This window comes from Rhineura floridana, chromosome 2, assembly GCF_030035675.1.
Source record: "Rhineura floridana isolate rRhiFlo1 chromosome 2, rRhiFlo1.hap2, whole genome shotgun sequence".
Classification (NCBI taxonomy): Eukaryota; Metazoa; Chordata; class Lepidosauria; order Squamata; family Rhineuridae; genus Rhineura; species Rhineura floridana.
The window spans coordinates 78,255,151-78,268,712 of record NC_084481.1 but is presented as its reverse complement, the minus strand read 5'-3'; the positions used below and the strand labels follow the sequence as shown (position 1 = coordinate 78,268,712).

The 13,562-nt window shown below is 39.4% G+C and overlaps 1 protein-coding gene across 1 annotated transcript in view; it reads right to left on the bottom strand.

The window, feature by feature from the left end:
- Positions 1 to 13,562, bottom strand: part of ESYT3 (extended synaptotagmin 3) — a 51,728-nt gene that overhangs the window by 7,221 nt on the left and 30,945 nt on the right. Inside the window, exons 10-17 of the mRNA XM_061608983.1 lie at positions 13,355 to 13,437; positions 10,148 to 10,196; positions 9,128 to 9,217; positions 8,628 to 8,690; positions 7,329 to 7,397; positions 4,715 to 4,780; positions 2,580 to 2,666; positions 1,170 to 1,319 (exon numbers count right to left, since the gene is read on the bottom strand). Of these exons, the coding sequence (XP_061464967.1) occupies positions 1,170 to 1,319; positions 2,580 to 2,666; positions 4,715 to 4,780; positions 7,329 to 7,397; positions 8,628 to 8,690; positions 9,128 to 9,217; positions 10,148 to 10,196; positions 13,355 to 13,437 (657 nt within the window). The remainder of the gene's footprint in view (positions 1 to 1,169; positions 1,320 to 2,579; positions 2,667 to 4,714; positions 4,781 to 7,328; positions 7,398 to 8,627; positions 8,691 to 9,127; positions 9,218 to 10,147; positions 10,197 to 13,354; positions 13,438 to 13,562) is intronic.

The window sequence follows — 13,562 nt, the reverse complement described above, 5'->3', positions numbered from 1 at the left end:
GTTTTTTGTATACAAGAGTTCTGAACATGCAGGGTCTCTTTCATCTAAGTCCTACTAAGAGCAGACCCGTTAAATTAATGAACCTAAGTTAGTTATATCCATTAACTTCAATGGGTCCACTCTGAGTAGGACTAGAATTGAATACCACCCACAGTAATTTAAAGAGTGTCTCCTGTGTCAAGAAGTCTGGATGACCCAAGTTTTCATCTCCCTTTTTGCCACTGAGCTTCTCCCACAAGCCTGGTCTTCCATGTCATTCTCTCAGTGTTGTACAATTATTATTAACTTACACTTATAAGTGATAGAAGGGAATGACACCCGATGGAGAGGAAGTACTAACATGAGTGAACTTTAGGAATTCTGAGGTAAAATTCAGCTAACTAGTCATGCTGCTCAAGGTTGACTCAGTCCAGTTTTAGCACATTTGTGCTCCTTGTAATCCTAATATATGAATGACTGCTAATATAAATGAAGTCATAAAACCATGTTCAACATAAAAGTTTTGCAAGAAATCTAAATATGCATTTAGACATGCAAGCATGTAGTTCAGAGTTCCTCTCAACCCATAATCTGGTAAATATTCAGCATTCTAAACCAAGCTACATTTGAAAGCCAGGTAGAACAACTAGCACACACTATTAAAAATCAGCCTGCTTATCCTGGATTATTACTTGCATGTAAAAATGGACACCAAGACCACCCAATTACCCCACAGGAAAATCAAGCTTCAAGTGAGACATTTTCTGCAGGATCCATGAGATGGTTTCTATCATGGCTTTTCACGTGCCATCCTAGAAATATCTCTCTAATACCCCACCGGCATAATTTAATAGATTCATTTCATTGAGAGATCAAGAGATGGTTGTGCATGCCTTTGATGCATTTAAACACATATCCACTTGGTAGGAAATACAAATCCATACATGAAGTTTGGTTTCAATATAGTTCTCCAAGACAGAACTCATCATGCCCAGAAGAAATGCTCACAGAGTTTAATCATCAGTTTATTAACTCTCAAGCAATCACTGCATTTTCTTTCTTGGAATGTAAAGAAATAGATTCCTGACAGTCACTACAGAAGATTAATTAGTTTCAGGTATGCACAGCAAGTTTCTACAGCAAGAGATACAACAGAGGAAGAAAAAAAATTCAGAATCCTGTAAACTTACTCTCAACACAACTTTCAGCTTAATATAGCTGTCCGCACCAGAATGATCCAGTTGAAAGTTTTGTTCAAGTGTCATATCAGAATTTTTTAGTAAGTGGGCCAGAGATAACACAAAAGTCCCTAGGGCATTCTCCCGATCCTTATCTTTGATCTAGAGAGGGAAGCAGCAAACAAGACCGTCAAGATTGGTATGATGAATTAGTTCCAAAAATGTATCTCCAAATCATACATAGCGCCATTGTTGCAGCTCAGACGTGATTGCCCCATTTAACAAGAGGACATTTCAACAAGAGGTGTACTAAACCATCTCAAACTTCCCCCCCCAAAACCCCCAGTTAACGGGGTCATTTTAACATCTTTCTAGAAAATGTCTGTATCATTCCTCTCTTCTCCCATGAGAGCTAATTGGATGGGAGAGGGCAGCCTCTGATAACAAACAAGAATATTACAATGAGTTGAAGACAGAAATGGGCCAATATCCATGCAGCTAAAGAGTCAAAACTTGTCCAAAGGCTCACTGGGCCTACTTGGTCATCATATCGTTGAATATGAAGTCCCAAAAGGAAGGCTTATAAAACTGCATGAAGCAGAGGCAATCATTTAAAGTAGTAATGCAATAGGCTACCTTATTTACAGTACTTCTCACATTCCATTTGTACAGCATCCATTTAAAAATGTCTATGAAAACATTCTAAAATCTTCACAAAAGCCCCACAAAGTTCTAATTTTACAATGGAAAATGTGGGATACCCACATTTTATTTATTTTGTTTATTAATTTATATCCCACCCTTTCTCCCAGTAGGAGCCCAGGGTGGCTAAACTAGGATTTCAACAAGGTCAGGTCCTGTCCTCTACTCATTGGACTAGATCATTTATGAAGTACTCGGGAAATGAGTGCATGTTTTTATAGATGAGGTAGATTCAAATACTCTGGAATCTTGTCTCAGTGGATCTGTTTTGTTATCTTTAAAAAGTCAATCTGTTTCAACCGTATGTCATCACAAATGTGTCATGATGGGAGGGAAGCAACATGTGCAAACAAAAGTTTAAATTAGGAATGACATGAATAAACTAGTCAAACTACCATGAAAAAAAACCACTTTAAAATCAGGTGATTTTCACTGTGCATGGACCTGCAAGAGTAACTCTATGAAGAGGTGACCCCAAAGACAGGAAACAACCTCTGTGAATACTATAGAAACAGTGTACATAATAGGCAGTATTCTGAATAATGTATTACCCACATTTCCTCCTTCCCACAAAACCTAAAACTCCCTTCATGAAAAAGAGCCACCCATTTTTATAGTCTATTTCTAAAGCTGCAGAAGCTTTTACACACAGGAGCACTTGTGTACAAGGCAGGAGCCCAAGTTGTGTCACATTCTCAAAGTGCAAGAGGGCAAACTGACCTCCAGATGAAGAGACTGGGATGGAGCACTGTGGACAAAGAATGTGAATGCCTGACCCCAGACAGGATCTTTCTTGAAGTTACATGTCTGTTTTGAGGAAGGGAGAGAGTAGGACATCCACATATTAGTTCTAGAATGCTAAAGCTGTAATACCATACCCAACCTAGATGGAAATAAACCCCACAGAGTTCAATGGGACATACTTCTGAGTAGACTTGCATTGATTTACTCTGCTAGAAACTGATGTACAAAAGGCATCACAACATTTCAGCTCAGAAGCTGTTCCCACCGACTTCAACAGAGCATGCTTCCAAGTATGTATCTTGCAGACTTAAGTACTGTTGTCTTATTTCTTTGGGGTAAGACAAACCTTAAAAATCCCAGTTCACTTTCTTTAAATCAGAGATGTACATCGACATTATGTGCCCAGCAGACTCCCCCAACAGAACCTGCTAACTGTTAGTGTTGAAATATGTCCGCTGAGTTATGATTTATTATATATTTATAATTTATTAAATATATATGATAATTTATACACTCTGCATAAGTAGTCACAGTTTGCACCTATGTGGAAAGGGAGTTCTCTGCTACTTGTTGCAACAGGTTTTGAAAACACATCATGATAGTAGCAACTGATCCAATTAGTCTAGATCAATTATAACTGCAGCGCAATGTGGAGCAACAGAGAGTGTCTCTCTCCTGCCACCCCATTGCTTTGGCGCAACAACTGACCATGCTAGAAGCAACTTATATAGCTCAAGACTTGACAACAGACTGGACTCCTCCTTCTCAAGCAGATCATTTGGTCAGCTTGCTGCTCGTTGAAGTGGTAAGCCAGAGTACCTGTTTGTTCCCAGGCTTGCTCATGAGTAAAGAGTAAGACCTTTGCCTGCCATTTCCAGCAGCAAGTTTATTCCAGGCAGTTAATCTTAATTTTGTGCAATGCCTGCACAGACTCAGCAAGAGCACTGTGGGAAATCCAAGTGCCTTGTTAATGAGGTATTCATTAGCATTTGATTGCATCACTGGCTACCAGGACATAGCCCAACAAAGACAGCTGGAGCACACATATTCTTAAGAAATGAACACCAGACGTGTTTGTGTGTAGCATCCATTGTGTAATCATACAGAGAGTCTAACTACTGTATATTAATTCGATACAATGCATTATACTCAAGGCCTTTCCAGACCATCAGTTTTTAATGCAACAAAACCATACAAATTGCCCCCTATTTGTTAGTCCTGATGTCTTCACCAGTTTGCACTTTGCTCAAGGGGATCTCAAACCTCCCCAGCATTTGATGTGTTCTATTTTGTTCCTGAGAAAACAAAATCCTTCCCAAAGTTGGCAGCTCAATTGTCATTGAAGTGGATGTGTAGAAAGAACATCATTGCTCAAATGCCACAGATCTAGCTGCTTTGACCAATGACATTACTGACCTCCATCTTCACACCCTTTATATTTTGTGGACCTTTCTGGTTCACAGGCAATATGAATTTACATTAATAGCTGGGAAGCAAAAATGAATGACTGCTATTGCCTTCAAATGCTGCTACCGGATTCCCAGAGGCATCTGGTTGGCCCTTTAGTCTCACCCAGCAGGTTTCTTCTAAACTTTCCCCATAAATGTTCTTGGTGGATGCAAGCACCCCAGTGGGCTGGCACAGCCCGGAACATTCAACCAGCATGTTAATTTTAGTTCAAAGCAGGAACTCCCCACTACATGGCTCTACCATTTAAAAAAATCAAAGATTTTTGAAAAGAAATGTGTATGTCTTCTTTTAATAATTCCATGCTGGCTGTATGCTCCTATGTTGTGGAAAGTCAATAATGGAGTGCTCATCCAACTATATTCAACAGAAACGTTTGCAACACAACAGTATAGCTGTCCCTTCTGAGGCAATGCAAGCGCCTCAACCCAAGGTATGGGGACAGGACACCACACCACTGATACTGGATTGGGTGATAACACCTGCATGACACCAAGAGGTTGATTTTTTAATCATTATTATCTGGAACGTACCCAATGTGTTCAAGACAAGACATTGCTATTGGGAAATCACACATGGCAAAAAAAGATGCTTGTGCATTCAAATTTAAGAAAAAAACAGAGGGCGATTATTGTGTTCCTTACCTTGCTTTTATGCGTTTTGTTGCCCACTGTGAGCAGGACAAAGGAGGAAGGGTCACGTTCCATCTTCTTTATTATTTACAATTTTGAAATAAAAGACAGTGTAAATAGTACATAAATTCCAAAAGAAAAGAAGGTGACTCAAATAGGAAGACTAATATTAATTTGACTATTAAATATTTAGACTTCTGCATGATTTGGGTAGGGGCGAGAACCCTATTTTGAATGAGAGCATGATTTTTAATATTGCACTTCCTCCACTGAATACAATGCAATACAGTGTGCACCCTGCATTAATTCCTAGATATAGTGGAGTTAAGCCACATAAGTTTCAAGCTAGAATTTGGGTATGATACGGTAAAACATAACCTTATAAGATCAGCAGGAATTGCTGCTGTTCTTCCTGTACAAGATTGTTGGGTTTCACCGATGATAGCTGAAGCAAGGAGATAGCACAAAGCAGCCACACTGAATGTATAAATCCTAAGAAAACAGCTAATATGCCAGTTATATTGAACATAATTAAATTTTGCATTACAATGACAGGCACAGGACCATTTATGGGTAGACAATTCGGTAAGGTGGTCCAGTAGCTGGGATAATGAGAGCTATTATTTCCTCAAGTGTTTAATAATAAATAAATGTTGAGCCGTTGAAATATAAGCTTGTTTATAATACTATGAGGGTATGAAGAAATCTTGTTTGTTTAAATTGTATTTTAATGGGTATTGTGTAATGTATTGTTATTTGTATTGTAATGTACATTGTAGTGTGTTTGGTGGGGCAAGTCTTCTGTCTGGTCAGGTGAAAGTTGGTTTAACTGTCACTGGGAGACCTTAACTGACAGGTGAGTTAGAATTCTCAGTATGCAAAATAAGGATAGAAGATGTGCGTGTTCTGATTGGTGGTTTCAGGTTTAGAATTCTCAGTTAGGCAGTGTGATTGGCTAGGGCTGGATTAGAGGGGCTAGAAAAACTGTATATATGACCACCCATGTGTGTTGGTGCTTGGTGTTCCTTGTGGGAAACCAGAAGGTGACAGCAGAGGAAGAGGACTGAGGAAGATGTGAAAGGAAGGCAGAGTGCCTTCGTGCCCAAAAACTTGCTAGTGTAGCCAAAATCACTTGGCTCAGGCTGAAGAGATGAGGGGAGAACCTGTATACAGTGTTGAGGAAGAAGAAATGAGAGGCAGTTTGGAATGCTGGACTCTGAGCCAGAGGAAGATTCCAGGACAGGACAGCAAGAACAAACCTATGCTTCAGTAAGTCAGTAGGGGTTGAAACAGAGGCCAACAAAAGTCCTCTGTTACAGTGTTGATGAGGCTTAACTGGGGTGGAGTAAGGGCAATTTGGCAAAAGTGTTTTAACAGGACAACTCACTGCTTTCTCAAAGCTGTCTCGGTTTAGTAGTCATTGTGTAGAAAAGCTGTTGGTATTTAAAGTGCCAGTAACAACTAAGCAAACCGTTCACCCATATAGGCTTGTGCACTACATAGGATGCTTTCACACTGCACTTTATTCCGTTATTCTGATGATTTATTTACTGTTAATTTGCTTATAAAATTTGAGCTTTCACACGACATAACGGGTAGCTCTGGAATTCTGGTGGAATGTAGTGGAAGTTTTGCGCCAAATTCCGCAATAAATGATACCGGGAAAATTCCGATAGCAGGCTGGGAACCTGGAAGATTGCGGGAGTTTTGCGCTAATGCCGCTGCTCACGTGACAGCCATCCCAGCATGCAGTCCATTCCTGCTCTTACCAACTGGCACTGCGGCGCCTCCTAGCCGATCCCAGCTGCTCCTGGAGAGCAGCCTATGCTGCTGCTGCTTAACCTGAGCCTCTGCTGCTGTGCTGGCCCGCCTCTCAGCTGATAGCGCCTCCTTCAAACCCCCCCACGCACCAAAAGAACAGGCCTCAAACCAGTAGGTGAAGACCTGTGTGAAAGACTGTTGCGCAAAATGCCGGTACGGCAGTGTGAAAGGGATTTTTGAAATCTGGAATGAAGCGCTACCTTTTTAATCCATTAAACTAGCGCTATTAGCCCCATGTGTGAAAGCACCCAGTGTCTTCTAATAAACGAACATGAATATCTTTGTTAAATATGTTACCTGTATCTGACTGGCTTTGTACCACGCCTATATCGCACAGTCATCAGGGTTATTGGGAAGAGTGCAAAGGGTATAAGTGATATTAAATGGTGGCAGTGGTACACGGTTAGCAAAACCATTGGAGTGGAAATTTGGTTTTGTTACTAGAATAAGAAACACCCCATTCCCTTCACAAGGGTTAGAAACATGTCTTTGAATATATGGAAGCAGACTATAAATGTTTTCTAGAGAACCGCTGATCACAGAGAAATGCTAAAAAAATTCCATGCCTTGCCTAATCTTGACTTAAATATTGTTCCTACATCTGCTCACCACTGCAGCCTCAGCTACACCATCAACTACATCCTCTCTGGTCTTCCTCTTCAATGTGGGACACACACACACTGTTGAGACACAAACCTTAACCTCATAGGTGTAACTTATTTTAACTTTGTAGCTATGACATCCATTGAGCATCCTGTTCAGCAAGTGTACCCTTTTCAGATACTGGGAAATTAGAAGCATTTACCTTGAGGTATCCATCTTTTCTATACTTCTTTGCTCCATATTCACCATTGTAATATTCAAACTGATTTTTCTGTATTAGGGAAGATATTTAAAAATGAGAACAAAAACAAAATTAGATGTCACAGCAATTGTGGATTGCTCTCCCCAGGGACCTACGGTACACGTTGATATCATTTCAGCACCAGTACAAGGACATTTTGCTCCTCAGGCCTTCAATTTAATCTGATCTGTTTTGTCCTGGCTGTTAGGTTGTATGCTGCTCTTAAAAATTAGGTTCCATGCTGCTCTTAAAAATTCTGTGTGTTTTAGAGTGTTCCCCCCGCCCCACCCCACCCCTGTTTTTAGCTTGTTTGTGTTTTCTAATTTTGTAAGCTGCCCTTGAAATCTGATTGAAGGGAGGGGTATAAATCCCTACAACAAACAGCAGTGTGGGTTTAGGTCTAGGAGAAGCCTAGAAAATTGCAATGGACAAAACACCTAGCATGAAAGAAAATCCTAATTTTCTACTCAAACAAGGCTGGGTTTTTTGTTTTAGTTCTAGGGCTAACAAGTGGCAGAAGCTAAATTTACTGAAATTGCATTTGCAACAGAAATGTTTGTGAACAAGAGGTTAATCTCAAATCTAGTAAGCCACCTTGAGTTCCAGTTTGGAAAAAAGGTGGGGTATAAATAAAGATGATGATGATGATAATAATGATAATAATAATGATAATGATAATAATAATAATAAAGGTGAGAGAGAGAAAGAACATTCAGTCAGCTAGCTCTTGAACTTCCTTTCCTTCACCCCATCTCTCAAACAAGTGAACTCTTACGGAGTCTTTGTGAAATGTTTAGCCTTAATTCTTCTTTTTTAAAAAGATATTAAACTTCCACATTTATTTTTTTAAAAATCCTTTCACTTTTAGGTATCTTAGATTTGTATGTCACACATCTCATTCCCAAAACAATAGTTTTCAGAATGTGGCAGACACTAGTGAAGTTGTGGATTCTAACTTCCTGGTAACACAATATTAACTCAGCCAAACTGATACGCTTAGCAGGAAAGCTTCAGCATACACCAGAACCTGCACACCAGGAATGGGAAACCTGTGGCTCCCCATATGTTGTTGTAGTACAAGTTCCATCATCCCCAACAATTGGCCACGCTTGCTGGGACTGATGAGAACTACGATCCAACAACATCTAGCAGACCAAAGGTTCCCCATTTCTGCTGGACACATAGTGAGCATGCAGACACTGTTACAATTGAATTGTGTGCAGCTGGACAATACGAGTGTTGTTACTTCAGTTTACTCACAGGAAGATTGAAAGCACTGTCCAAATACACAATGAGAATTGCTGTGGCAAAGCCATTCTTGTCCTGGGAGGGGGCAAGGGAGAAAAAAAAATCAAAATCAACACACTGATGTGAGATTATATATATATATATATATATACACACACACACCTAAATACAAAGCTTGTCTTGCAAACACTGTGGCCCCTTTGATAGGTCCAGTCTGCCACATATCTATCTGCCACATAGCTGGGCAGGGGACTAATCTGGACACAAATATCTAACATGAGTGGACTACAGGCCACAGCCATGCACATATGCACGTCAAGTCTGTTAAATACCTGCAGAACCTATGTACAGCATTTAACTATGGAAGTGCTTTAAATGTAACCAGCACAATAAATGATGCAATTAAGAAGCTAGCAAAGTTGACACAGGCACAGGATGACAATACTTTTCTTTCACTAATCTTTCACCAAATATCTTATATCATCCCACTCAAACCTCTCAAAAACACTCACCTCACAAAGTTTATCTTGATTGGTGACCAAAGAAAACCACTCAAGCTTTAAATGCACATGGCCACTTTCAATCTTGCTTAAGGGAAACCACTTCATAAAAAGAGGGGAAACACATCAGTGTCATAAATGCACATTAACCTACAAGCGTGTCATGAACTGTGTACAAGAAAGAAGTGAAGCAGCAGCATAAGCAGTTTATCTTTAGTTTTATGGGGCTATGTCTATCCAACACACTTTTAAACCTTGAAATATTTAAACTGCATTTTTATGGCTGGAACAGTGAAGACCATATAGATTCTGCACCAATGATGAGAACCAGCTTGAAAATACATAGGGCACTTCATTTTACCCAATCAACTGACAGCTCCTGCAGCTTTAACTTTTCCCGTCATAGTCCTTTACTGCCGCCACTCTTCTCTTCATGTCGTTTTTGTCTGCTTTTACACACCAGCAATTGGTCAAAATACCCTCAAGATTATTATTATTATTTATTACATTTATATTCTACCCTTCCTCCCAAGCAGCCCAGAAGATTACAAGACTTGAAGACTAAGTCTTCAAATGGCTTCCTGTTCATCTTAGAAGAACCATTTTTTCAATGATTTCAGTATGTCTATTCTAATTTAATATTGTATTACAAAACAGTTCCTGCTCCCAAATTGTGTGCACACGTGTATGTGTATGTACATGTGTGTGCACATACTTATGTCTGTACACACAGTCACATGTATCTAATTAAGTTGCCTCTTGCTCAAGAAAGCTTATGCCACAAAGAATTTCTTGGTCTACTTCGTAGCTTTTGTAATCTTCCATCTACAGTCCTGTTCAAACATCAAGGCAGCTAGTGAGAACGCAAGTGATTCAACTGAAGAACCATTCCTATGGGTCATTTAAATTTAGTAAAATCTTATACATTCTGGTCACCAAAAAGCTAATGCCCTTGAAAGCCGCTCATGAAATCTTCATGCTTTTAAGAAACATCATAAAACAGAAAGTTAACAACCTGAGAACACATTTTACCTCATCAACAACTCTGTCTTTCATCACATCCTCAAGGTTTATAAGCAGGCTGCAAAAATAAAAAACCAAAATAAATCACTTAGGGACTTTAGTATTTACTTTTAAGATTTATAAATAGAATGGATCGTGCTTTTTATCAACAGAATCTTCTGTTATAAATATATGCAAAGGCAAACAGAATAGAGATGCATAAAATCAACCCTCTTACTTCCATGGAATATATTGTCTCATCTCCAAGTGTGTAAGCAGATTTCCTTAGAAAAGTCTAACGGCTCTTGCAAATTTGAAGAATCTATTGCCTATCAAGAAGCTGCACAGTTCCCAAAATTAACTCAAAAAAGGTCAAGGCTTAAGGGAACTCATTAAATCAATCAAGAATGGAGATAGTAGTTCTTCATGTACTCTGGTAGGTCCTTTCTCCTCAGTCCGTAGGAATTTGGACTGGCTCAGAGAATGCACAGTTCTTGTCCCAGATAGGGATGAAGGAAGAATTCATTAGGCCTTTTTGCAGTTGACTGACTTATTTTGACAGTCCCAATCTTACTTGCAAATAGGAACAGAACACCTGATCAAATTATGCACTTCTTCAGATTTTGCAGTAGAGTTTTGGGCTCAAAATGCACACAAAAATGCACATTTTAATGTTATATATATATATATATATATATATATATATATATATATATATATATATATATATAATGTGTATTTAATGGGTACATACACTGAAAAGCTTTGAAAAATATGTTTTGGGGAGATTTGTAGCAAAGCAAATACAACAATGTATATTACAACGCATACATTTTAAATGTGATTTTTTTCATGCATTTTTTTTAAAAAAAATAACATAAAATGGGGCAAAATGAACCTCTAACTGAATGCCAATGAAAATAAAATGGGATGAAGCTAGGCTTATCCATCCATCCCTGGTCCCAGAGACTGGGGTGCTTCATTAAACTTTCCATTTCATTTCATTTAGAAGCAAAAATAGACAAGACTAGGGAGACTCACTAGTGTTGGGCATTTGTGTATTCCAGTGCACTGGCTGGGTGCTTTGAAACATTGGCCCAATCCACAGGGAAACCCAAATTTCAAGCAGGATTCTGCCCTGGTTACAGTTCTATGAAAACTCTAGCACAAAGGTAATATTTCATTGTGACACAAAGAGCCATCACAAGTTCTATCATAATTGCCTCTACTGAACCAATGAGAGTCGACTCTAGGCTGGTTCACACAGAGTTTTAGTGCGGGTCTGGTGCTACTCACAGCCCCTTTTAATTTGCATGGTTCATATTATGTTACTGGCAATCAGCAGCTAAAACACAGTTTTCCCCTTTCAATCCTTAGTAAAAATATGCTGTTTTAATCTGAAAAGGGAAGGTAAATACATCTCCAGTTCGTTTCTCTAGGGGCTTGTAGACTCTTTACTCCAATGCTTCCCCTCTCCACGCCCACTCCCCCCTCCTCCCTTTGTTCATGTCATTTCCTGTTTGGCTGCTGGCTGCCGTTCTGCAAGCCTGCGTGGTCATTAGGAAGCTGCGTGTTTGATCCTCTCCTTTCAGTGTGAATGAAAAGCACCGTGTTTGCAGCTGGCTTTGAGCCCCCTATGTGGACTGTGCAAACAGAAAACAAAGGTAAAAGCAGCGCTTTTAATACGATGTTTTGCTCCCATGTGGATAAGCCTTATGTGTGCACCTGGAGGAGAGACTGACATGCTCAATGTTAGTAAATAGGGTGGGATATGGGATACTGGTTCTGCATGTGCTATAAATATCTGGTGCCAGCTCAGACATAGGTAACTTGCTCTAATTGAATTTATTGATAAGAGTACTTCCAAACTACCAACTCATTTAAAAAATCATGGTGGTATATGATTAAATCACTAAATTATCAGAAAATAAAATCAGAAAACGTAGAGCAAGTGAGCAACACTGAATGAAATTACTGTAATTTTCTAATAATGCTTGGTGAAACAGAAATGGTGCAGCAAAATATCAGAATTATAGGTGCCTGTCTGATTTCAGTGGGAACAGTGTTTCAAAATACTGGTCAAAATGCTAAGCGCCTTAGTTTGCACAGGAACTAAACAAATAGATGATAACTGTGGAACAGTCAGGAAGGCTTCTCCAGATGATCTCAGGGATCTGGCCAGTGTGTAAGAGACCAGATAACCTGGTCCTAAGCAGTGTAGGGCTTTACAACAGTAATACCTTGACCTTCACTTGGTAATGTATGCGCTGCCAGTGTAGAGTTTTCAGCACCAATATAATATGCTGATGCAGAGTGGCTCCAGCCAAAAGCCAGGATGCAACTTTCTGCACAAGCTACAATTTCTAAACAAATCTCAAGAGGTGCGCCTGGCGCCGACACTATCATCTTTTCGACGCCAGGTTAAAACCTTTCTCTTCTGAGGCATTTTAATTCCTGTTAATTCTAAATTATTATATTTTGATTTTAGACTGTACAGTTTTTTGTATAGTTTTGTATTGTGATATACTGTATTGTGTTATTTTTATTGTATTTTTAATGTTCACCGCCCAGACAGCTGTTGCTAGTCGGGCGGTATATAAGCTTAATAAAATAAATAAATAAATAATAAATAAATACCCCCCCTTAACAGAGCACATTACAATAGTCTAGTCTCAAGGTTGCCAAGGTCTGTACCACTGTGGCCAAGCAATCCGTATTCAGGAATAGCCAGAGCTGGTGCAGTGGCTAAAGCTGGGGGAAAGCCCTATCTCTATAGCAGTCACAGCCTTTGTGACTTGCTGGCATGTGAAGTGCAAGATCATGCCCAACTGACTCATGCCCAATTGCCAATCTATAAGGGTTTTTTTAAAAAAAAGTATAAGGTACAGCTGTACTGAGACTGTACCACTGCAGAATGCAGAAAATGTATATTATAATGCTTTCCCACATCAAAAGTTCATTGCACATTTTAAAAACAAAAACAAACTAGCATGTCGGGGGAGGAATAGAACCATTCTCCCCTATGCTGTGGATTTAGATGGCAGAAAGTTTTTGATGTAGGAAAGTATTCAAACCTACAGTTCACCACTTGCATTCAAAAGTGGTATAGTCCATGAAGAGCTGTACCCTGGGTGCTTTTTCTGAATACAAGTAACACTGGCTCTATGCTACATCAAGAAGAGAAAGAGATAAAAGCAGGAAACTGTATACGTGGAAGAAAAAATTAATATCCATCACCTGCCCAGAAAGTCATCTTTATCTGGGTCTTCATCATACAGGTCTACTTCTAGATCCTGACCAGGTACCTCATGAACAACAAACTGTAGGGAGAGAAACAGCATTAACAAAACAAAATACTGTGCACCTGTTTTTCTTGAAATGCAACTGCATGGGGCAAATGGTATAAATACAAGTCTGAAGTTAGCCGACAAGGCACTTTCCTGTT